This window comes from Macaca mulatta, chromosome 11 (genome assembly GCF_049350105.2).
Source record: "Macaca mulatta isolate MMU2019108-1 chromosome 11, T2T-MMU8v2.0, whole genome shotgun sequence".
In the NCBI taxonomy this organism is placed as follows: domain Eukaryota; kingdom Metazoa; phylum Chordata; class Mammalia; order Primates; family Cercopithecidae; genus Macaca; species Macaca mulatta.
The window spans coordinates 972,279-995,472 of NC_133416.1; the positions used below are offsets into that span (position 1 = coordinate 972,279).

At 55.1% G+C, this 23,194-nt stretch overlaps 2 protein-coding genes and 1 long non-coding RNA gene across 13 annotated transcripts in view; 1 reads left to right on the top strand and 2 right to left on the bottom strand.

Annotated features, from left to right (window-relative positions):
* LOC144332725 (uncharacterized) lies at positions 1 to 7,818 on the top strand. 3 transcript variants are annotated; one of them, XM_077953244.1, is made up of 6 exons: positions 1 to 621; positions 2,330 to 2,494; positions 2,687 to 2,791; positions 3,077 to 3,099; positions 3,212 to 3,285; positions 3,584 to 3,842. In XM_077953244.1, exons 1-6 carry the CDS (start codon positions 135 to 137, stop codon positions 3,615 to 3,617), a joined length of 888 nt encoding a protein of 295 aa, XP_077809370.1. In that variant the 5' UTR covers positions 1 to 134; the 3' UTR covers positions 3,618 to 3,842. The 3 variants fall into 3 exon arrangements, 2 of the variants coding, with proteins under 2 accessions (XP_077809370.1, XP_077809371.1); XM_077953245.1 differs by lacking the exon at positions 3,212 to 3,285; XR_013400759.1 differs by lacking the exons at positions 2,330 to 2,494; positions 2,687 to 2,791; positions 3,077 to 3,099; positions 3,212 to 3,285 and adding exons at positions 4,974 to 7,019; positions 7,349 to 7,818 and having other exon boundaries at positions 546 to 621; positions 3,584 to 3,668; positions 3,798 to 3,978.
* Positions 998 to 2,555, bottom strand: LOC114670756 (uncharacterized). The gene is made up of 2 exons (XR_003720466.2): positions 2,182 to 2,555; positions 998 to 1,602 (listed from the first exon to the last, which is right to left on the bottom strand). It is a non-coding gene; the product is annotated as an uncharacterized LOC114670756 (long non-coding RNA).
* The window catches only part of SLC6A12 (solute carrier family 6 member 12), a 26,635-nt gene continuing 6,877 nt past the window's right edge, over positions 3,437 to 23,194 (bottom strand). For 4 of the 9 annotated variants that reach the window (XR_013400579.1, XR_003720449.2, XR_013400580.1 and 1 more), the window contains 13 exons: positions 20,103 to 20,237; positions 16,576 to 16,716; positions 15,602 to 15,689; positions 14,482 to 14,614; positions 12,607 to 12,741; positions 11,716 to 11,819; positions 11,231 to 11,355; positions 10,595 to 10,707; positions 9,572 to 9,709; positions 8,664 to 8,766; positions 6,404 to 6,620; positions 5,753 to 5,923; positions 3,437 to 4,543 (listed from right to left, as the gene is read on the bottom strand). Coding sequence is in view for 5 of the 9 variants with exons in the window: in XM_015150697.3 (XP_015006183.1) it covers positions 4,400 to 4,543; positions 5,753 to 5,923; positions 6,404 to 6,504; positions 8,664 to 8,766; positions 9,572 to 9,709; positions 10,595 to 10,707; positions 11,231 to 11,355; positions 11,716 to 11,819; positions 12,607 to 12,741; positions 14,482 to 14,614; positions 15,602 to 15,689; positions 16,576 to 16,716; positions 20,103 to 20,237 (1,631 nt within the window). In the remaining 4 variants the exon portion in view is untranslated. 9 annotated transcript variants of the gene reach the window in all.

Genomic DNA, 23,194 nt, shown 5'->3' on the forward strand with positions numbered 1-23,194 from the left:
CAGAGTTCTGGCCTCGGGGCCAGGGCCTTGTGGATGCGACAGCCCCCCTCTGTGTCTGAGTGAGATGTGCTTGGGCAGAAAAAGCCTCAGAATGTGACTGCACCAGAAGTTTCCGCTAGACTCTTGTTACAGCCATGGGTTGGGCACTGACCCTGTGGAGGAACACGGGCCTGCAAGGGCTCAGCCTTGGCAGGAAGCAAGCTCTCCTCTCTGTGGCATCATCTGGCAACTCGTGCTCGTCTTCCCAGTCACAGGCCAGCAGGCTCCTCAGACCTGACAGGCGATCTGCCCTGCTGTGGCCAGACTGGAAGCAGAGGGCACTGGAATGCAGGTCGCTAAGGCCCAGGGCACTGACCCACCTCAACCCTGTGCCACCTGCCAGGCTTGGCTCTCATCTCTCCCCATCCTCTCTGGCAAACACATCCTCCCATGGCCACTGCATCAGTGGGTGGTTAACAAGCTTCTCATCCCTGTCAGATCCAATCAGCCCTTGTTACTTCACTGAGCAGCAGAACCCGCAGGGAAGCTGTGTGGGCTGGGTTGCCAGGAAGCTGGGCATGCGAGCACGGAGGTGGCAGGGACAGAGACAGCCAGTCTTCACCTCCTCATGCCAAGGAGAGGGTAAGCCCAGGGTCAGGGGAGAGCTCTGGAGGGATCAAAGGAGGTGAGGCTGTGGGAGAGAGGCAGGGGCTCAGGCAGAAGGGAACCGGGGGGCTGAGGGACGCCTCTGAACAGGGGTCACGCCTGACCCTCAAAGAGGGTGACTCTTGCGCTCTGGGAAGTGGCCGCAACAGCACCCACAGGCTAGAGTGCACGCTGAAGCTCGACTGTCCAGGGGCACACTCGACCCAACAGAGCCCACATGGGAGGAGCCGAGACCTTCCACCAGCAGCCACCAGCCGCTGTCAGCCAGGCCAAGGAACTGCGAGCAGCTGGACCCAAGGATGGGTATTAGTTACCTACTGCTATGTAAAAAACTCACCCCAAAACTCACGACTTAAAACAACCATATGCATTTCTCACCTCCCACTGGGGTCAGGCATTCGGGACCCACTTGGCTGGGCATTTCTGGCTCAGGCCCTCGGTGAGGCCGCAGTCCCTATCTCAGCCAGGGCTGCTGCCACTAGAAGCCTTGGCCAGCTGGGAGGATACACTTCTAGGCAGCGTCTTCGCCTTGCAACGAGCTGCTGCTGTTGACCGTTGGTGGGAGGCCTTGGTTCCACATGGGCCTCTCTGCTGGGGATTTGGGTCAACTGTGCCCCCAGACAGTTGAGCTTTGGTGTGTCTCTGCCATGTGGGCGCTGCCGTGGCCTGCCACTTGAGATGCGGCTCTGAAATTCGAGGTAGCCACTACCCTTCTTCGGGAGAGTCCATGCGGGAGAGGGACTTGATCCAGGATTAATGAATAGCATCAAAGAGTGTGAGGTCCACACAGGAGCAGGCTGGAGCCTGTGGCCATCCTGCTACCACCCCTTGTGAGGCACCAGGACTCCCGACCACTGCCCTCTGCGGTCCCTTGCATCGCAGCCAAGGGCTCCTGTTCCCTCCCCTGCCCAAGGTTCTCACTTCCTCCGCGAGGGCACAGGTTATGAATTCAAATGCCTGCAAAAGCGAATATGTGAAAAAGTCAGGTGTGACAGGAACTGGGGAGCCTGTGGCAAACTAGAGAGTGCCTGAGGGCTTATGCTGCAGATACTGGCCAAGCAAATGGTAGCTGCCAGATTTGGCCTCTGTCCACCCGTCTGCAACTCAAACACCGTAGGGGATGAGATGAAAGCAAAGCCAAATCACGACCCCACAGCTGCCCCTTACACACAACCACACACACACACACAGGCGCACACACACACACACACCCCCCCCCACACACACACACACACCCACACGCACGCACACACCCACACACACACAGGCGCGCACACACACACACCCCCACACCCACACCCACACACACACACACACACACACACAGGCGCGCACACACACACACACACACCCCCCCACACACACACACACACACACACCCCCACACACCCACACACCCACACAGGCGCGCACACACACACACACACACACACACACCCCACACACACACCCACACACACACACACACACACAGGTGCACACACACACACACACACACACACACACAGGTGCACACACACACACACACACACACACCTGTACCGGTGCTCCGGGCAGGCTGGAGAGCGAACCAGTCGCCCCTTGCCCAGGTTGTGGAGCCATTAGGCTGGATCCCTGTGAACCGCGAGGTCGGCCCGAAGTCCCTTCCCGCACTCCCCTGTTCCCTCCGTCCACCCCCGTCCAGATCCCTTCGGACTCATCCAGAGAAGGGAGCGACGGAGGGAGGCGCGGTGGACGCTGCAGCCAGGGTTCTGGGGCAGCCGAGAGGGTGGCGAGTGGCGCAGGGCGAGGGCATCTGCAAGAGGGCGGCGTGGTCCGCGGAGAGCGAGGCTCGGGAGCCGGAGCCCAGGCGAGCCCCCCAGGGCGTTTGGAGGCGGGGAGGCGGCGGCGGGAAGGACCGGACGAGCGAGCGCGCGCTGTGGGCCCGGGGCGGGCGGCGGGGCGGGCGGCGGGGCGGGCGGCGGGGACGGGCGCGGCTCTCCTCTGCCCCCGCGCGGCCGCAGACAGCGCTGCGCCGGCCTCGCCTCTCGTTTTCCGCCAGACGCGGCCTCATCACTGACAGCATCTGGCCGAAGCCGGTGCCGCCACCTCTGTGCCCTGGGCCTCGTTGTCTCCCCGCTAGCCGGTCCAGGGAGCGAGAGCACAGGTGCGCAGAGCAGTCCAGAGGGAAACAGGTCGGAAGCTAAGAGTGCCTGAGATGGCACAGGGCCGTCGAGGACGGGACTCACCCCAGCCAGACCTGAATTTTCCTGCAGCCACCGGGCGGGGGCTCCAGGTGGCATCTATATACCAATCATCCCCCTCACCCTGGAGGGCTCCCTTGTCCCCGGAAACTGCCCCGAAATTCCCTCCCCAGCCCCAGTCCCTCTCCTCCCTTCCCTTCCGAACACAAGAGCATTGAACTTCTCCAAACCCTGCCTTCCTCCTCCAGGCAGCCTTCCAGCCAGAGAAGAGGTATATGGGATTTGGTAGGGGTGTGGGAAGAGAGTGGGTGAGAAAGGGGTGGAACCACGTGTGGCAACTAAGGAGAGCACCCCCACACCCGCTCACTGGGAGACTCTCGCAGACTCCATGCATTCCGTGGGGGAAGAAGAGGTGGCAAGGACAAGAACAAAAGGATCTGGGAGGACATCGGGCCAGGTGATGATGGGCTGATGGCGGGATTACCAAGGGGGAGGGGCAGTAGTCTGGGGAGAGCTCCTCACCACCTCCAACAGAGGGGCCTCTCTTCCCCCACCCCAAGAGGCAAAGCTCAACAGCAATGGAGCGAAGGAGACCAGCACACATGGCAGGCAATCCATACACACTTGTTAACTACGGCAGGGGGATTAATGGGTAGACACTGGCCTGAGCAAAGGAGATAAGGTTTTAGTCATATCTCTGGCCCCCAAGAAGCCATGTGAACTTGAAAACGTCTCTTTGTCGCTTTGGTCTCCAGGTTCCTCATCCATGAAGTCAGCGGTTTGCATTAGAAGCAGGATGCCAAACGGTGCTGCCTGGAGCGCATGCGGAAGGATTGTGAGGTGGGAAAGAGTCTGTGATCAGTTAGCAATGTCGGCCTTGGGCAGTGGAATGCACAGTACGGGAGGCGTGCCATGTGTTTGTGAAGCCTAGGAATCCTCTCCTAAGCCCCCTCCATTCCAATGCTCCAGGAGCTGATGAAACACCGCAAGAACAGTGTGGAACTAGGGCGGGGGCTGGAGATGCCATGAGAGACTCGGAGGAGGCTCCAGCCTGACGGGGTGTGAAGGCTTGCCTCTGTGGTTAAGCCTAAGGAAGAACCCTAAGGGAACCTCCGATCCAGCGCAGTTGCTCAGTGTCACTTCCAACAGGGTATGTCCCATCAGGCTCTCCACGTCGGACGGCAGTGCGCATTCCAGTTAGAGCTCCTCTCCCCGTGTACAAATGCAGTAAGCTCCAACAAGAGCCACCCCCACAGCGGACTCCTCAGAACTCGTTACAATCAGATGGTGGCCTCCAAAAAGACCCCCCTTTATAAAAACGATGGTGCCGTCCCACAGGGATGGCCTCCCAACATGGCACGTCCCAGTGGTAGTGCTGTCAGCACAGGGGAAGGAGCTGCTCCAGCTAGCACAGGAGAGGAGTCTGGCCTCCAGCTGGGGGTGCCTGTGGCTCTCCAGAGGTTCCCAGCAGGACTGTGGCAGGAGACAGAGGCAGAGACTGTCCGCTGAGAATGGAGGGTGGCCCTGACCTAGGTTCCCGGCTTAGGAGCCGCGTGACCTCTGGCTACACCCTACAAATGGGTCTCCTTCTCCCCGGCTATCAGTCCTTCCTTTGCTGGGGAGGGCCCAAAGTCCCGGCCATCGCTGCCATCCAAGTAGAGGTGTTGCTTGGGCTGTGGCAGACTGGAGTCAGGGGTGATGAGCTGACATAGGCGCTGTGGAGAGAAGAGGCAGGGATTGGAGCCGTTGGTGAGGGAGGCACACAAGGTTCCTCGTGTGAGCATCCCCAGGGCCCAGCCCAGAGCGGAGCACATGGCCAGCACCGCACCGTGTGCGTGAGTAAATGAATGAACCATGTGAGGTGAGAGGGGAGGCAATAATACCGTGACTGCAAACGAGTGTGCACTGCCTGGGTTCCAGCTCTGGCCCTGCTACCGACCTGTGCCGTCTAAGGTCACTCACGGAACCCCTCTGTTAATTTAATCCCCTCAATATTCTCACCTGTAAATTGGGAATAATAGTAGAACACATCTCACAGAACAGTGCTTGGCACAGAGTAGGTGATTGATAAATATCTGTTTTTGTTTTCCGATTGTTACTTTTGTTATGTGCTCAATAAGTATCTATTATTTTTCTTCTTATCAGTGGTACCTCCTTCTTCTTGCCTCGAATGCAGATGTGATCACGGAATCATGACAACCTTCTTGTGACCATGAGGTGATCAACATGGTGATGAAAAAACAGCATGCTCAGGATGGAAGTGTAGAAATACAGGAAAAGTCTGGTCCCTACGGGCTTCTTTAAGCAGCCAAACCAAATACTGGCAGCCCTAATCTCTGACCTTCTTGAAATGTAAAAAACAAATAAGCCTATTTGCTAAAACTGTTGTAGATTGGCTTTTCTATTATTTATAGGCAAGATAGATTTCTGCCTTTGTGGGTCACTGGCTATAGCTCCTTCCAGGAGGACATGTCCCAAACTCTAAACAGGGAGCCTCTTGGGTGTGTCCCCAGGAAGAAAAGCAGCCAGGAGCCTGTGTGTGGAGTGAACTGTGCTTGCTGGTTACCAGTTTTCCGAGGGCAAGAAACCTATAGTCTGTAAACCTTCTGTGTCTGGGCACTTTCCTATTCATGTTTGTGACTTAGTTTTCTCCTGAACCTCTCAGCAGTTTGCCCTTGGTTAGCCTGCCCAGGTCATCCACAGGAGGTCAGATTCTGCAGGTCTAGGACTCTAGAACTTTTCAGAACATTTCTGAAAAGCCACCGGACTGGCCTTCAAAGTTTGTCTCGTTAAGATTCTGTGAGACTGAAGGGCTGCCCCACAGAGTATGTGTCTGCTCCCTGGCCCCAGCCGTGTGTCCTGCCCCACGTCCAGCCTCTCCCAGTGCCCTCCCTTAAGAGGTCACTCTCCCCCGCACCACCTACCTTCTTGAAAGAACCCTGAGTCTTCAGGAGGGTGATGACGGTGAAGAGTGGGACACAGACCATGGAGGACAGAGCCAGGAACCAGCCAATGGAGTATCCCCAGGGCGGGTACACGTAGACGTTGTTGTACTTGAGGGGGGTGTACTTGCTCAAGGAGAAGAAGAAGGTGGCCTGGGAGGAGGAAGGCGCAGCCATGGGTGACATAGAGACTGAAACCCTCCCCTGCAGCTACGCACAGCCGAGGACAGAGGACAAGTCAAGTGCACCGCAGCACGTCTGTAAGCTGGAGGAGCAAAAGCCCCTGCAAATCCCAGACCAACCCATCATTCACGTCACAGACGGAGACAGGAGGTGATACAAAGCGGGGAGGGGCTCAGAAGAGAAGCACAGACAGACAGGAGACCAACCACTGAGAAATCAGGTAGAAGGGGGAGGCACTGTGAGGAAGGGATGGAGCAGGAAGTAGGATAAGGTTCTACTCATGGATGGATGAAATGGCCCGGAAAGAAGAGCAGGGAAGCCAACAGAGAACGGGAAATGGACCAGGCCCCACGGTAGATGGGACAGGTGGGGAAGGAGCCATCCTTTCCATCATCTCTGGAGTCTTCCGGGGGCAGGAAGGAATAGAGCGGCAGCTGGGTGGGCACATACCAGGCAAAGTCCAGGGGTGAGGAAGAGCCAGGAGATCTTCACCAGGGGCCATGGCCGGTAGCCAATCATGTCCTCAATGTTGTCGTAGAAACGGTCCGCCCCTGAGCAGACGTGGTGTGGGAGAGTGTGAGCCAGAGGGTGAGAACAGCTGCCCGGTGTTTGGGAGAGACCCACTTGGCTCTGTGCTCTTCCCTCACCCCCGCCCTGTGCAGGGAAACTGGAACAAGGCACATGAGTGAGACGCGTCTCCCTGACACCCTGCATCCCTGCGGAGATGCACTCCAGTCACGAGGCAGGGAGCGCGGCGCAGACGGGGGCTGCCCCCAGCACTGCTGCTGCCGTCTCTTGCCAGTGCCGTCTCTTGCCTCCGTCTCACGACGGAGACCCCACTGCCCTAACCACAAAGGAGAGGGGTGTTTTACACAAACGCCTGTTTACGTGGGTAGCAGAGATGAAACTGGTTCAAGTCAAAACAGCGAAACGACAAGGCTCCCCCGTTCAAGCGTGTCACAGAAAACTCACAGAGGGCTGGAGGGCTGCTGGGAACAGAGCGGTGGTCTGGATTCCAGACTCCGGAGGAACCACCTCTGAGTTCCCAAAAACGCATGGTAAGAAGGTTAATTTGGCCGGGCGCGGTGGCTCAAGCCTATAATCCCAGCACTTTGGGAGGCTGAGACGGGCGGATCACGAGGTCAGGAGATCGAGACCATCCTGGCTAACCCGGTGAAACCCCGTCTCTACTAAAAAGTACAAAAAAAAAAAAACCAGCCGGGCAAGGCGGCGGGCGCCTGTAGTCCCAGCTACTCGGGAGGCTGAGGCAGGAGAATGGCGTGAACCCGGGAGGCGGAGCTTGTAGTGAGCTGAGATCCAGCCACTGCACTCCAGCCTGGGCTGGGCGACAGAGCGAGACTCCATCTCAAAAAAAAAAAAAAAAAAAAAAAGAAGGTTAATTTGTGTTTAGTGAAAACATTGACTGGCCTTATTTTGTTCTGTTTAATTCCTGAGGTTTCCACATTTGCTGTAAGTTCTGGGCAGAGCCAATCTTCTAAGTAAAGAATCACTGATTGGTAAAGATACTTGGAGGGCCTCTCTACCTTCCCACCCAAAATACCTTCCCACTGATCCCTGATGCATGAAATCACACCATGAAAGAGTCATTCCTTTGACTGTGAAAAGCCAAAGTTGAAAGCCAGATATTGCCGGGTGAGCGAACCATGTTAAGGCTTATCAGCCGTTCACAGCCGCTGTGATCAAGTTTAGCAGGTCCTCTCGGAGAAGAAGTTTTGAAAAGGAGTTGGGGAAGATCGGAAGGCATCAGATGCCTGGGGTGAGAAGGAAGGAACATCTCCACGCGGAGGAAAGGACCCAAGTGGGAAGGCTTAGGGTAGCAAAATAAAGTCTTTACTACTCATGGCTTTTCCTGAGGCCCGACTGTGTGGCCCCCACTTGACCTCTACCCTGAGCCTTGTGACACTGGCACTGTGTTCCCCCAGCGTGGTGCAGTGGAGCCAGAGGGACCTGGGGTATGACGACGGCTTCTCTGCTTGCTATGTGAGCTTAGGCAAGAGGCTGAACCCTCTGAGCCTCACTCTCCCCCTGCACAGATTATAAGTGCGTGAGACCAGCCAGCAGAGTGCTTGGCACGCAGTCGCGCATTGGCTCAGTAAATCGGGTTTCCTCCCCTTCCTGTTGTAGGACAGAGTCACCACCTGGCTGTTGCAGTGATCTCAGTCTGAGGGGCCAGGCTGCCGGCGGGGGCCAGTGAAAGGCAGAATTCACCTCAGTGTAGGAAAGAAATGCGTAAACGGAAAAGACCCTCTCGAAAAGACAGGGATGAGCTCCCTGTCCGTGGAAGCACTCAGACAAAGTCTGGGTGATCCCCTAGTTGTTGGAAGGGCAGTGTGGGAGTTTGTGGAGGATTGGGCTAAGTGGCGATAAACATCCCTTCTGACTAAGATTTCCAGTGGCAAAGGGCCTCTGGCCACCTCCATATCGAGGACACGGTGCCCTGTGCACTGTTACTGATCATTCTCTCACTGTTGAAGGAAATCCATTTTGTCATCATTACAGCTCTGCCTGCTGCCATGAAAATGCCAGGCTTCCCAGCCACAGGTAAATGTCCCAGCAAGAGGCAGGGCAACAGCGCAAAGACAGAAACCAGAGGGCCAGAGAACCGCCTCCCCCAGGCAGAGCCTGCCCCTGGCTGGCCTCGGTGGTCTTTCTCCCGCCCCGCTTGCCCACCCCACTCCACCCCACTCACCGTACACCCAGCTGATGCAGACCACTTCAAACACTGAGAGGAACAGCAGGCATATGCCACTGGAAGCATAGTAGTCAAACAGCTGGAAGATGTACATCCCGCCCTGTGGGGAGAGCGTGGAGCTGGGGCATGGCCAGTGCAGGGATGGGACACACGCCGCCCATCGGTGAGATGGGAAATGCCCCTGTGGGGCGCCCTCCTGCCCGGCCCGTGGGACGCCATTCCTTGCCTCTAAAAGGAGTTTGCCCTGCCTGCCCCGCCTTCAGGCCTCCCAATCAACATCAGGACAATAACCTCTGACATCTGCAAGGGCACTGGGAGACTGTGGTGGACGCACATCATTTCGTCTGCCCAGCATCTCTGCTTCTGGAAAGTGACACCCCCTCATTCTGTGTTCCTTTTAGAGTGGGGTGTCCCTCTCTCCCCACTCAGGCTTGAATAAGAGTCACAGCCTGGACACTTGCCACACTCTCAGGAAAGGGCCTCTCCTTCCCCCTGGGTTGGCTGACACCGACAGGTAAGCCTGAAGCCCAGCATCTGTCCCTAACGCCCCCGGAGGAAAACCTGCCTCTGAGTGAAGTCCCAGGAGAGCAAGGAGCACTCCTGACAGTGTCACAAGAGCAGCTGGATCCGACCACGCCGAAACCCAAATATCTCTAGGGTTTTCAGCAACCTGACCCAACACGTTCCCCTTTCTGCTTAAGCTGTATTGGTTTCTGTCACCTGCAACCAAAAGACCTCACAAATGCAGGTCGTGTGGTCCGTACAACCTCACTGTGGAGAGGCAGGGCAGGCGTCCGCACCCCGCATCAGCAGATAAGAAAAGTGAGGCTCTAAGAAGGGTCAGCGGTGTCCCCCATGGCTCCCTCCCCAGGAGCCTGGCCTGCAGGCCACCGGCCCCAGCTCACCTCGGTGACCATGAAGAGCCCTATCAGGTAGCACGTGACGGCGATGGTGAGGATGAGGAGCTCCCGCCGCCCGCTCTTCCGGAGCTGCCTGGGGAACATGTCTACGGAGGCTGTCACCAGGCACTCCACACAGACAAACTGTGGGCCAGCAGGGGAACTGGATGAGAGGGTGTGGGGCAAGCTGGTGGCCACCGGCCCTGGCCTCCGCTTCCCCTGGCTCATCCACATTGATGCACAGGGGTGCAGGGAGCGGCACAAAGGGAAGAAATGGGGGTGCCCGGGGGTGAGCCAGCCCTGCCCTTGACTACAACTCCATGACAGAGTCTCAGCAGTGAGGGTTAGAGGGGGGATATGTTCTGTCCCCAGGGCTCGGGGGCTGGGGCTGGGCAGCTCAAGCTGAAGGAATATCTGGGAGGAGGCATCCATGCATGCCGAGGCCCATGCCTGGGAGCACAGAACCAGTGGCCCCTTCACACCAGAGGGTCTCCAGGCTTGGGGCCACACCCCCAGCCCCATGGCCCCTTCACACCAGAGGGTCTCCAGGCTTGAGGCCACACCCCCAGCCCCATGGCCCCTTCACACCAGAGGGTCTCCAGGCTTGAGGCCACACCCCCAGCCCCATGGCCCCTTCACACCAGAGGGTCTCCAGGCTTGAGGCCACACCCCCAGCCCCATGGCCCCTGCACACCAGAGGGTCTCCAGGCTTGGGGCCACACCCCCAGCCCCATGGCCCCTTCACACCAGAGGGTCTCCAGGCTTGGGGCCACACCCCCAGCCCCATGGCCCCTTCACACCAGAGGGTCTCCAGGCTTGGGGCCACACCCCCAGCCCCATGGCCCCTTCACACCAGAGGGTCTCCAGGCTTGAGGCCACACCCCCAGCCCCAAGGAAAAGCCCTGGACAGCAGAGGGGGCCTCAAGTTTATGGTCAGGGGAGTGGGAGTGAGGGGAAAGTAGTGCCAGGACAGGCAGAGGCTGGCAAGAGGGTGACCATGGCAGGGCAGGCCGGGCAGCAGTGACGTACCTGGCTGTCCAGCCCTAGGAATATGAGCATGATGAAGAACAGGCAGGACCACAGCTGGGATAAGGGCATCATAGTCACAGCCTTGGGGAAGGCGATGAAGGCCAGCCCAGGACCTGCCAGGCACACAGCACAGTCAGGGGGGGCTCCAGGGCATGCGCTGCCCTCGGGAAAGAGGCGCCTCTCTAAGCACTGTGTGCGTGTGTACCTGTGTGTACCTGTGTGTACCTGTGTGTACCTGTGTGTACCTGTGCACGCACTTTAAGAGGATAGGGTGATTCCATCCACTATTCTTCTCTTTCCAGGCCTGGGAAGCACACCGTTCATCCAACCATCCCTCTATCTATCTATCCATCCATCCATCCATCCATCCATCCATCCATCCATCCATCCCTCCATCCCTCCCTCCATCCATCCAGTGTTGGTCCATCTAGCATCCATCATCCTCCCCCTCCTCTTTCCTATGGTAATGGAAGCCCTGCTTTGTGCTAAGCACTGCCCCAGATGCTAAAATTAAATCCTATTACCCATAAATAAATCATATTGCTCATCTTCTGGGACTCACGCCTTTCAACAGGAGGGAAGTGTGTTCTCTGACTCTCTTTCCCCTCAGGCCCCAGACAGCAAAGTGGCACCTACCTGACTCGGCCACTTCAGAAATGGGCACCCCCTGCTCTTGCGACATGAAGCCCAGGATGGAGAAGACAACAAACCCAGCCACAAAGCTGGTGGCACTGTTCAGGAAGCAGAGAGCGACGCAGTCCCTGTGGGAGTGGGGCAAGGGCGGATAGGAACGACGAGGAAAAGAGAGGAGGAGAGAGCAAAAGACAGCGAGAGGGGACCGAGGAGAGAGAAGGGGAAGGCAAGGGAGGCACAGAGGAGGGGAGGAAGGGAAGAGAGGATGGGAAGAAGATAGTGGAAGAAAAAGACAAAAATTGGGTGGCAGACAACAAAGAGAGAAGTGAGAGAGAAAAAGAATAAGAAAGACACTTAGTCTGGGAACTGAACCCACCAGGTCAGTTTGACACAACTTACAATGAGCCCAGAGATGATGGGTCTTTGTCCAGAGCCCACCCCCAGGCCCCTAGCCCTCCTTCGCCCACCCCGGCCCACGCTGTTCTCACTTGTAGCAGTTGTTGTGGTACTTGTTGTAGCTGCCCAGGGCTGTCAGGCACCCCTGGCAGATGGCGAAGGAGAAGAAGATCTGGGTGCCCGCATCCATCCACACCTACACAAAACCCCAAGAAAGAGGCAGAGGAAGCCCCCAGGGCCCAGAGCCAGGGTGACCCGAGATCCAGACCCATCCCCTGCAGCACCAGCCTGGCCCTTCAGGGCTCCCTGAGCGCTTCCCTCCTGCATCCCAAGTCTCCATGAGCACGCCCTCCTGTCTCCATGGTGATCTCCTCCCCAGTGGGGCCCAGTTTCGGTTTGGTTCTGTAGGCACTTAGTGAGTACCAAATACATGTGTGTTGCTTGAATTTCTTCAGGGGAATCTACAAACCATGGCTGCACCCAAGGCCTCTCTGCAGGGCACAGCTGGGAGTCACTTGTCTCATTCAACTAAGATCTCTATATATAGTGTCTTAAGCAGCTGTGACCTGGGGACAAAGCGGCTGCTTCATCAAAATATCAAGATAAAATGCCCAGGAACTATGGCTCACGCCTGTAGTCCCAGCTGCTCGGGAGGCTGAGGCGAGAGGATGCCTTGAACCCAAGAGGTTGAGGCTGCAGTGAGCTATGATGGCACCACTGCACTCCAGCCTGGGGGACAGAGCCAGACCCTGTCTCTAAGAAAGAAAAAAAAATTTTTTTAAGAAAAAAAGTTATATTTGAGTGGTGGAATTACAAGAGATTGTTAGTTTCTTTTTTATAGCTTTCTTCCATATTTTCTAATTTTTCTCCAGTGGGCATCTACTGCTTTTAAACCAATGAAAAAGCAATACAAGACTTTCAAAAATACAGACCGGGTTGGGTGGGGAGGGCATCTGGGGAAGTGGTCCCGGCACAGTACATACCTGAGGGTCCTTGAGGCGGAACAAATCTGGCTTCAAGTAATAGATGATGCCCTGGTAGGCCCCGGGAAGGGTAACACCTCGGACCAGCAGAATGACAAGCATCAGGTAGGGAAACGTGGCTGTGAAATAAACCACCTGGAGGTGGGGGGCAGGCCAAGGTCACTCCTGGTGGGGACGCAGTGGCCCTCCAGCCACGCCCCACAGGCAGTGCGAGTCACATGGAGCTCAGTCCCAGCCTCAGAGACCGCTAAGAGGGGCTAAGCACGGGAAACTTTCCACACCTCCCTTTACACATTCCAACGGGTCCGTGCTCCCCACAGATGTGGGGATACACATCCTGTGAGACGCACGTCGGCAACGGGAAGGGCGGGGAGGGGAGGAGGAAGACAGGGAGGGAGGCAGGTACAGGCTTCCAGCCCATAACCTTCCCAGACCATTTTTTTCCTCTTATTTTTAGTCAACGTGTACGTATGTACATAATCTGTACATATTTATGAAAAAGAGTGGTAGTTCCATACATGTATATAATGTGTAATGATAAAATCAAGGCAAAGACTAATTTAAAGTCCAGAATCGGGTCTTTCTTAATCCCTTATCCTGGCTGTTCTCTCCTTGCCCCCTGGCGACCCAGGGGAACGGTGACCAGATTTGTACAGTGATCTGTGGGGAAAGTTAGACTGCACTTTTCCCGGCTAATGGTTGGGGGAGCAGTGGTGGCCGGAGCTCCGGGGCGTTCTATGCTGCCACTCAGCAAACGCAACTCCTTCCTTCCCTGGGCGGCAGCAGTGGCACTGTCTGCGCTGTTCTCACTACGGTGACCACTTTTTTTTTTTTGAGACAGAGTCTCGCTCTGTGCCCCAGGCTGGAGTGCAGTGGCCGGATCTCAGCTCACGGCAAGCTCCGCCTCCCAGGTTCACGCCATTCTCCTGCCTCAGCCTCCTGAGTAGCTGGGACTACAGGCGCTGCCACCGCGCCCGGCTAATTTTTTGTATTTTTAGTAGAGACAGGGTTTCACCGTGTTCGCCAGGATGGTCTCGATCTCCTGACCTCGTGATCCGCCCGTCTCAGCCTCCCAAAGTGCTGGGATTACAGGCGTGAGCCACCGCGCCCGGCTTTCGATGACCACTTTCATCATCACTATGACCAACCTGTCACAATTCAGGGAGGGGAAAGGCTGCTGAGGGAACAGACTAAGTGTACGGCCAAGCAGAGAAGTCTGTTTACCAACCATTCCTGGCTTTAAAAAGGCACGAAGCATAGTCTCCGGCTCTCTGGGTTGTAAATAATGCTCAAATCTGAATTCTCTCTACGTGACAAGCTCACCGTTGCCCATCCTTGGTGGGAACCCCTTCGATGACTGGAAACTCCCCACCTCAAAGACAGTTCTGTTTGCTAATTCAAACTCAAAATTATCTTGCTATGTGTTAAATACAACAACAAGTGAGTCACAAGAGCGTGTGACCCTCATGATGTCATAGCCACACATAATGGATACACACACACACACACACACACACACACACGCATGAGAGAAACCAGAAGGCAACACCGCAGAAGTGAACAGAGGTTCTCAGTGCCAACCTGGCAGCGCAGTGATTAGCTCAAACAACGGGACTTTTCTGTTTCAAATTTGCCCTGAATATTCTTATGGAAACCGGATTTTTAAAGCCATATTGAAAAAGAAAGATTTTCCTTGCATAGAGCTAAGATCCGCCTTCCTGTGACTTCCCCTGTTCTCACTACGCATCTCCCCTGCACTGCGCAGGAAGCTTCGTTTCTTAAGAGAAAGAAATCAGTTCTCCAGAGGGTCCCCCTCAAGTGTCCCCGAAAGCTCTGGGGGCCACAGGGAGCTTCCCAGGAGGCAGACCACCTCACCTTGCCTGTGGACTTGACGCCCTTCCAGATGCAGAAATAGCAGATGACCCAGGCGAGCAGGAGGCACAGGGCCAGCTCCCAGCGCAGGGCGCCCAGGTCATGGATACCCGAGGTGATGCTCAGAACTCGTCTCCTGGAGGATTGGGAAAAATAAGTAACGAGGGGAAAGGCTAAAGGGGGCAGTTTTCAACTGTCAGCAAGTCTCCTGATGCTCAGATTCTCAGAGCTGACCCCATGGATCTCATATTCCAGGGCTTCCCTGACCCCCTGGGGGAAGTTTGGTAGACCAAACTTCTACCATCATCCCATACGTATCTTTGTCTTTCTAACTCATCTGGATTTTTTTTTCTTGTACAGAAAGATGGAGAGAGAGAGAGAGAGATGAGGAATGTACACATGAGCGTTTAGCGAGTAAATATTTATGCATGCAGGTTGATGGGCCAGTGGCATGGGTATCCCATGGAGGGGCTGAATGTGTGTGAGTGTCTAAACATGCGATGGGGTGCTGGAACTGTGTGCATGGGTGTGAGGGTTCGGCACTGTGAGGGCATTCATGTGTGAGGGCAGTGGTGCCCACGTGGGGGTGAGCTCAGTGTGAGTACAGGCAGCCTTGCGTGGGAATGTAGGTGGACGAGTGTGGGCACGGGTAATGTGAAGGTGTAAGTTGTCATGTGAGAGGGTGAGTATGTGAGCGGAGGGTATGCCCAGGTCTTGATGTGCTCACTCCCGCCTTGGGCGATTTCAAGCTACCAGCATGATGCCACCAAGCATGGCACTGGGAAGAGACATGCACACCCAGCTCGCCTAAGGCTGTGAAGGCTGTGTCCAGCACCCCACCGGACATGTATGGGCAGACATATGCGTGGAGGTAGGGATGTGGGGGTGAAGGTGGACACGATGGAGAAACGTGAGTCTACGCGGACCCAGGTGGGTAGATGTGAGAGCGTTCTCCCCTGCCTCAGCGACGTGTGGGGTTGGAGTGGGGCGGGGGAGGAAGCGCTGGAAAGCACACAGAGAATCTTAAACTTGCACCCCAGACATTCAGACTTGCACAGCTCAGACATCCAAATTTCTTCTGCTTGGAGCCTCTTCACATGTGGCATATGGGCCCAGCACCTACTCCCAGAATTCCATGACAGGTGAGGTAAAATTCTCAGATGGGGTCACTGTGCCGGCTCCCGAGTGGTTCAGAAAGTCCACGCAGTGCTCTGTTGGGGACAAGGTTAGGGACAAGATGGAGAGAGAGGCCCTCATACCCTAGTCCCCCTGGCCCTCTGGCCTTGCAGCCTAGTGGTCCTCACCACTCCTAGCCCCAAGAGCTTCTTTTGGAGCCCACCCTCTCCAGAGCATAAGGAGTCTCATAGAGCCAGCTCTTCCTCCCCCTGCTCTTGTTCCCTCTGAATCTGGCTGCTTACCTGGCTGCCCTGCCAACCTCAGACACTGTCCAGACTTCAGATCTACTCAGACCTCTCACGGCCAGCTGGTATGGAACGCATTCTCCCCACTGGCCCGTTCCGACTTCCTGTCTCTCCACTTGACAGACCAAGGGACTGAGGCCCTGTGCCTGCTCTTCCCCCTGCTTGGAATGCTGTTCACATGCTGGGCTCTTTCTCACTTCAGGCCTCAGATGACACGTCTCCCTCCCCTTGTTCTATGGTTTCTGCAGTTTCGTTCACCTATCACAATTCGTAGTGGTTGTGTTTATTTGTCTGTTTCCACCACCAGACTGTAAACACAGTGAAGGCTGGGTCCCTGTTGCTTTTGCTCAGCCTTGTACCCATCTCCAGCCCTTGGCACCATGTTTAGCACACAGTAGGTGTCCAGTAAGTGCTTGCTAAGTGCACAAGTGAGTAAGTGGTGATAACCCTTGCAGTTGTTTAATACACTCCCTTTGGGTTCTCCCAACCACACTGACTTGTCCTAGTGGCTGGCCTGAGGGCTCCAGGAGAGCCAAGGAGCAGAGCTGGCCCCGGAGCCCACATGGCTTGGCTATGAGGCAAGTTCCGCTATACACCCCATCGCTGCTTGGACATCACCAGCTGCCGCAGCCCAGCCCCTATCAGGCAACATCCCAGGGGCTGAAATGATGGATACCTGTGTTCCAAACGTTGCTGCAGGTCGTCCAGGGCAGCTCAGAGGTGAAGGAGCTGAACAGGTAGAAGAGAGCCCAGGCAAGGATGATGATGTAGTAGATATTCAAATATGACTCAATGACCACAGACGCCAGACCAATGCCTTCCAGAGTGGGGGAGAGGTGGGGAGGGACAAGAGAGATCAATGTTAGCAAAAAAGTCACACAGAAGCTGCCAGTTGAGGTTACAAGGGTATTGGGTGCTACACAAAGAGAACCACTGGGTTTATCCAGTGGCATGAGAAGCCATTCACAGCACAGTTTTCTTTCTTTTTTCTTTTTTTCTTTTTTTTTTTTTTTTCTTGAGATGGAGTCTTGTTCTGTTGCCCAGGCTAGAGTTCAGTGACATGGTCTCAGCTCACTGGAACCTCCACCTCCCGGGTTCAAGCAATTCTCCTGCCCCAGCCTCCTGAGTAGCTGGGATTACAGGCATGTGCCACCACACCCAACTAGTTTTTGTATTTTTAGTAGAGACGGGGTTTCACCATGTTGGCCAGGCTGGTCTTGAACTCCTGACCTCCCAAAGTGCTGGGATTACAGGCGCATAACCTGTGCCCTAGCAGAGGAAGTAAGAACTTTGGGCAGGGGACGGAACTTTGGGCAGGAGCCCGTGGGTGTGATGCAAGGGACAGCAGATGGTAATGGTTGGGAGTCCTGGTCCCTCAGACTACAGGCGTGAGCCACCGCACCCGGCCCACAGCGTATTTTTCTAAGGAAGAAATGCAGGTTACAGGACATTACCCTACGCATTTTCCCATTTTTGTGATATGTATTTGAACGTATATATTTTTTTTTCATGGGAAAAGCTCTGGAAGGATCTTCACCCAAAAGTTAACAAGTGATTCTCTAGGTGGTAGGATTTCAGATAACATTTTCAAGTTTCTGGGTTTTTGTTTTTTTTTCGGCTATCTGCATTTTCTAGTTTTTCTACAACAACCATGTATTGGTTGGAAAATGAAAAGGGGCCAGAAGAAGGAAGGAGTAAGTAGGAAAATTTGGTAAGAATGTGTCTCGCACCTATAATCCTAGCACTTTGGGAGGCCAAGGCGGGTGAGTCACTTGAGGTCAGGAGTTTGAGACCAGCCTGGCCAACATGGTGAAACCCAACCTCTGCTAAAAATACAAAAATTAGCCAGGTGTGGAGGCACATGCCTGTAATCCCAGCTACTTGGGTAGCTGAGCCACAAGAATCCCTTGACCCCGGGAGGCAGAGGTTGCAGTGAGCCGAGATGATGCCACTGCACTCCAGCCTGGGTGACAGAGGGGTCTCAGGATAAGAGCAAAAGAAAGAAACCAGAGAGGAAGGGAGAAATGGTCTGTGTCAGGAACTTAGGAGCCTGAGTCAGCACCGAGCGCCGTCTCAGCCAGCAGCAAGACCGCCAGCAACGGTGGAGACCTCGCTGCTATTTTAACACTTGTCCTGAAGCCTCGTGGTTAGCTGGATGCACTTGGTCTCCTGGCAGCATACTTGGGGAGGGAGGGGGCAGAGAGGGAGGGCTTACACACACCTCCCCAGCACCCCCGTCTGCAAAGTGGAATCTTTTCCACAGTCATTTTAAAAGCAACATGTTGCCAGGTGGCTCGGGAGTCCTGCGGAGAAGGGCTGGAGCCCGGTTTCCCCTGTGAGAGAACCCCTGCCTGTTTCCTGCTGGGTTAGCTCTCTCTTAGTCTTTAGTCGATGCTCAGTAACTCTGTGTGTGTGTGTGTGTGTGTGTGTGTGTGTGAGAGAGAGAGAGAGAGAGAGAGAGAGGGAGAGAGAGAGAGAGAGAGAGAGGGTGGGGGGTCCAGGCTAGAGCTCAGTGGTGTGATCTCAGCTCACTGCAGCCTCCAACTCCTGGGTTCAAGCGATCCTCCCATCTGAGCCTCCGGTGTAGCTGAGACCACAGACAGACCCGGCTAATTTTTAAATTTTTGTGTAGAGACGAGAGAAGGGGTGGGTCTCACTATGCTGCCCAGGCTGGTCTCGAACTCCTGGGCTCAGGCCATCCTCCTGCCTCAGCCTCCCGAAGTGCTCACTACTTAATGAAGGACTGTGGACCTTTCAGAACAGCCTGGCTGAAAAATCAATGCTGACTATGAACAAAACCGCTCCTCTGGGGCCAGGCGAGCCCACCGTGGCAAGGACGGGTTCTGGGGCGGCCCGGGCGGCCCCGCGGGGGTGGGCGTGGCGTTGCGCAGGAGGGGACCCGCCGATGGCAGAGGGTCTCCGGGGAGCGGGCGGGGCGTTGAGAGCGCGCACACAGACACCAAACACACAAACACACAGACACACAAACAAGCGGCCACTGTGCCGAGGCGGAACGCGCTGTGCTCGCGGCCGTCCGGCCCATCCCGCAGCCCTGGGTCAGCCCCGTGAACTCAGCGGACCCGGGGGTCGGCGATTCTGCTGGGGCCAGCTGGAGAGGGGCAGGGCGGCCCCCATCTCCGAGAGAGCAGGAGTGACGCTGGGAGGAGAAGCGGCCCCCGTGCGGCCCGGGGGCGGGGCGGGTGAGCGCAGGGCGAGCCCCGAGCCTGAACCCGGGAGAGGGGAGTGGGAGAAGCGGCCCCCGTGCGGCCCGTGGCGGGGCGGGTGAGCGCAGGGCGAGCCCCGAGCCTGAACCCGGGAGAGGGGAGTGGGAGAAGCGCCCCCCGTGCGGCCCAGGGGCGGGTGAGCGCAGGGCGAGCCCCGAGCCTGAACCCGGGAGAGGCGAGTGGGAGAAGCGGCCCCCGTGCGGCCCGTGGCGGGGCGGGTGAGCGCAGGGCGAGCCCCGAGCCTGAACGCGCCGTCTCCGGGGAGGGGGAGTGCGGCGGGCGCTGCGGCCGGCAGAGGGCGGGTGGCGCAGCCCGGACCTCCCACCAGCAGAGCGCGGCGCACACACCTCCCGCTGAGATCCCGGCCTTGGCGCCTCTCTGACTTGGAAAAGAAGGAAAGAGCCAAGATATCTGCTTCTCTCGCATTCCAGTGCTCCGTTTGCTCACCCTGACCATGGCACCCGCATAAGCTCTGTTTGTTCCGGAGAGGCCAGCCCTGCGTGTGCTGTCCCTGAGCGTGCTTAGACCTAGGCACAGGACCCGGCTGAGCGGGACATTTACCGCTGCTGGGATGGAGGGAGAACAGGGGGGAACCTGTTCTGGCTGAGGCCCAGCACCCCTGGAGCACCCAGCACCTGTGAGTAGAACCACAGTAAGCCAAGCTTCACTCGGTTCCAGCCCCTCACTTCTGCCCCTGCAGGAGTCCCATGGTTGCCCCGAAAGGCATCAGCACCAAACTGGCCTCCCCCACCTCCCCCTAATCAGTGGTAAGAGTCCCAGCTTGCTGGGGAGCCAGTGTTTCCCCACCAGGCTCACCTCTCTCCAACCCGCCCGTGAAGCCTGATCCTGCTTCTGCACTTGGCGCAGGATGGGAGTGAGCGGATGAGTGAGGCAGTGGGTGGGTAGGAAGGGAGAGACAATGGGGGGATGCAGGCAAGGTGGAGGGCCCATGAATAGGAAGGTGGGGGAGGATACATACCCTGGAAGAGGGGGCAGATCTTCCTCCAGGCTGTGACACTCCCTTGGCTGGTGTACTGGCCCAGCGCTACCTCCAGAAAGAACACGGGGATGCCGCAGACAAAGAAGAAGATGAAGTAGGGGATGAAGAAGGCTCCTGCAGAAAAGAGAGAGGCAGGGCTGAACCACACCCAGGCTCTTCCTCAGCCTGGATCCTTTCAGACCTCCCCTCCCCCGAACAAACCCACCCTCCACCATCCTGTTCTTAATCTCCCTCCTGACACCTCCCAGGGACCCAAGTCGGCTTCCTCCTGTCTGCCTGCCGTCCTGAGTGTTAGGCAGGTGCAGGTGGGAATGTTCTGATCTGAACCCTACACAGAATGAGAAAGACCTTGGAAGGAGAACTAACGAAAACTTAGGTGGAAATTCTAATATATATACTATTTATTTTCTTAGTGTACTTTACAAATCTAGTCAATAGATTATTTTTGGAATAAACACATGGCTTCTGTATAACTTGTTATGCTTATTAAACTTTTGGTACATTTTACAGAAAAACACCTGGGAAGCATTGTTTTCCCACTGATAATTTTCAGGGTGTTTGTTGCCTCCACCCAGTTCTGATCTGAACGGGGCTCCCAGCAGAGAAGGCCATGATGTGATTAGGTGCCAACCTGCAGGTGCCAGAGGGAGGCCAGGCCTAACAGACATCCAGCAGGTTACACAGGACTGGAATCTGAAGACAACAGCAAGCCCAGGAGACCCACCTCGGTAGGAGTCACTAAGGCATAAACCTCGCGTCAGAAGTTCATCTCAGGATGAATGGATTATTGTTTGTTACACCATGAGAACACTGAGTGCTTACTTGGTGTTGACTCTTGTACGTGCTTCATCAACATCACAGTCCTTGCAAAACAACCTCCCATGGGGCAGGCCCTACTGTTATCCCCATTTTGCAGATAATAAAACTGAGGTCACTTTAAAGATGGAAAAACCGAAGCACGAATGAGGAAACTGAGGCACAAACCCAGGCGGTCTAGTCCTGAGGCTGAGCTCTTACTCACTACACTATATACCTCTGATACTTCATATCCATATTATTATGTAGAAAACACAGAAAGTACAGAGGGAAAGAAAGGCAAAAGCATTGTATATCCTTAGATTTCTTAAAAGCACACACACGTATTTCTTTTTTGCAAAAATGAGAAGTAATCATGTATCAAATACATTATTTGATAACCACTTTTTAAATTTTTACCATAAACCTCTTCATGGCAATAAATACGTATCTATCTCATCATTTTGATTGCTGCATAGTGTTCCACTCTGTGTATCTATCCTAGTGCACTTTGCCAGTATGTTGTCATTGGACTTTTGGTCATTTCATCCGAAACGTTGTCATAATGAAGACTGCTGTCCACATCCTCGTGTACTTGTCTAATTCACTCCTTAGTACAAATTACCAGTAGAGGAACTCCTGAGTCAAAAGGTATGCACTTTTTTTTTTTTTTGCTTTGCGTGTGTGTATGATAAAATATACATAATATAAGTCACTTTAACTGTTCTTTAGTGTACAGTTCAGTGGCATTAAGTATATTCGCAATGTTGTGCAACCATCACCACCATCCATCTCCAGAGCTTTTTCATCATCCCGGACTGAGACTCTGTACACATTAAACCCGAACTCCCCATTCCCCTCTCTCCCCAGCCCCTGGCAACCGTGATTCTACTTTCTGTTTCTATGCATTTGCCTATTCTAGGTACCTCATGAACGTGTAATCATACAGTGCTTATCTCTTCGTGCCTGGCTTATTTCACTCAGCATGCATGCCTCCAAGATTCATCCAGGTCATAGCATGAATTCCCCTCTTTTTGAAGGCTACGTAATATTCACTTGCAGGAACCTACCACATTCTGTTTATCCATTCATCTGTTCGTGGATATTTGGGTTGTTTCCACACCTTTGGGGGACGCACGTTTTTTTAAACATGCATTTCCAAATTGTTCTCCAAAACTCTTGCACCCATCTGTCAGATTCCCGGTAGCACTATGTGAGAGGAGGATCTGTCAGATTCCTGATAGCACTATGTGAGAGGAGGATCTGTCAGATTCCGGATAGCACTATGTGAGAGAAGGATCTGTCAGATTCCCGATAGCACTATGTGAGAGAAGGATCTGTCAGATTCCCGATAGCACTATGTGAGAGGAGGATCTGTCAGATTCCGGATAGCACTATGTGAGAGGAGGATCTGTCAGATTCCGGATAGCACTATGTGAGAGGAGGATCTGTCAGATTCCGGATAGCACTATGTGAGAGGAGGATCTGTCAGATTCCGGATAGCACTATGTGAGAGGAGGATCTGTCAGATTCTGGATAGCAATATGTGAGAGGAGGATCTGTCAGATTCCTGGTAGCACTATGTGAGAGGAGGATCTGTCAGATTCCGGATAGCACTATGTGAGAGGATCTGTCAGATTCCGGATAGCACTATGTGAGAGGAGGATCTGTCAGATTCCGGATAGCACTATGTGAGAGGAGGATCTGTCAGATTCCGGATAGCACTATGTGAGAGGAGGATCTGTCAGATTCTGGATAGCACTATGTGAGAGGAGGAAAAGGTTGTGTCTTCTGGATCCTGGAGAGCCACAAGCCAGTAACTCTCCACTGAGTTCCAAAGTCCCTTTGAACCCCATGTTTGCCTTTCCAACCCTACGAATACTAGAGTGTTGGTCAACACAGTGCCAGTAACACCACTGACCCAGGTTTCAGTGGCTTGGGAAGTCCCAGGACCTAGGCTGAGGGGTAGCGTGCAGTAGAGGGACATGGCCTGAGGCCTCCCCAGAAGGCGCTTTACAGGATGCCTGTCAGGGCGTGTGGCCCATGGGACTCCTTCTGTCTGATAAAAGAGGTGGCTTCAGTTCTCGCCTGGGAGTGTGGACTTCTGCCCCACAGAAGACGGGGTGACCTCAGGAGGCCTGGAGCTGGACCCCCTCAGACTGGGTCCTCCCTGAAAGGGCGGCACCAAGTCTGGACCTTCGGGGGCAGATGAAAGGTTGGTTCTGGATCGCGTCTAGGGCGTCCTCTACCCTTGGGTTTCTAGAACGCTAACGCTG

Coding starts and splice junctions, on each gene's coding strand:
- LOC144332725 (XM_077953244.1), top strand. CDS start 135: ATGGGTTGGGCACTGACCCTGTGGAGGAACACGGGCCTGCAAGGGCTC. Junction 2,792..3,076: donor TCCAGGGAGCGAGAGCACAG/GTGCGCAGAGCA, acceptor TTCCTCCTCCAG/GCAGCCTTCCAGCCAGAGAA. Junction 3,286..3,583: donor CTGGGAGGACATCGGGCCAG/GTGATGATGGGC, acceptor TTTGGTCTCCAG/GTTCCTCATCCATGAAGTCA.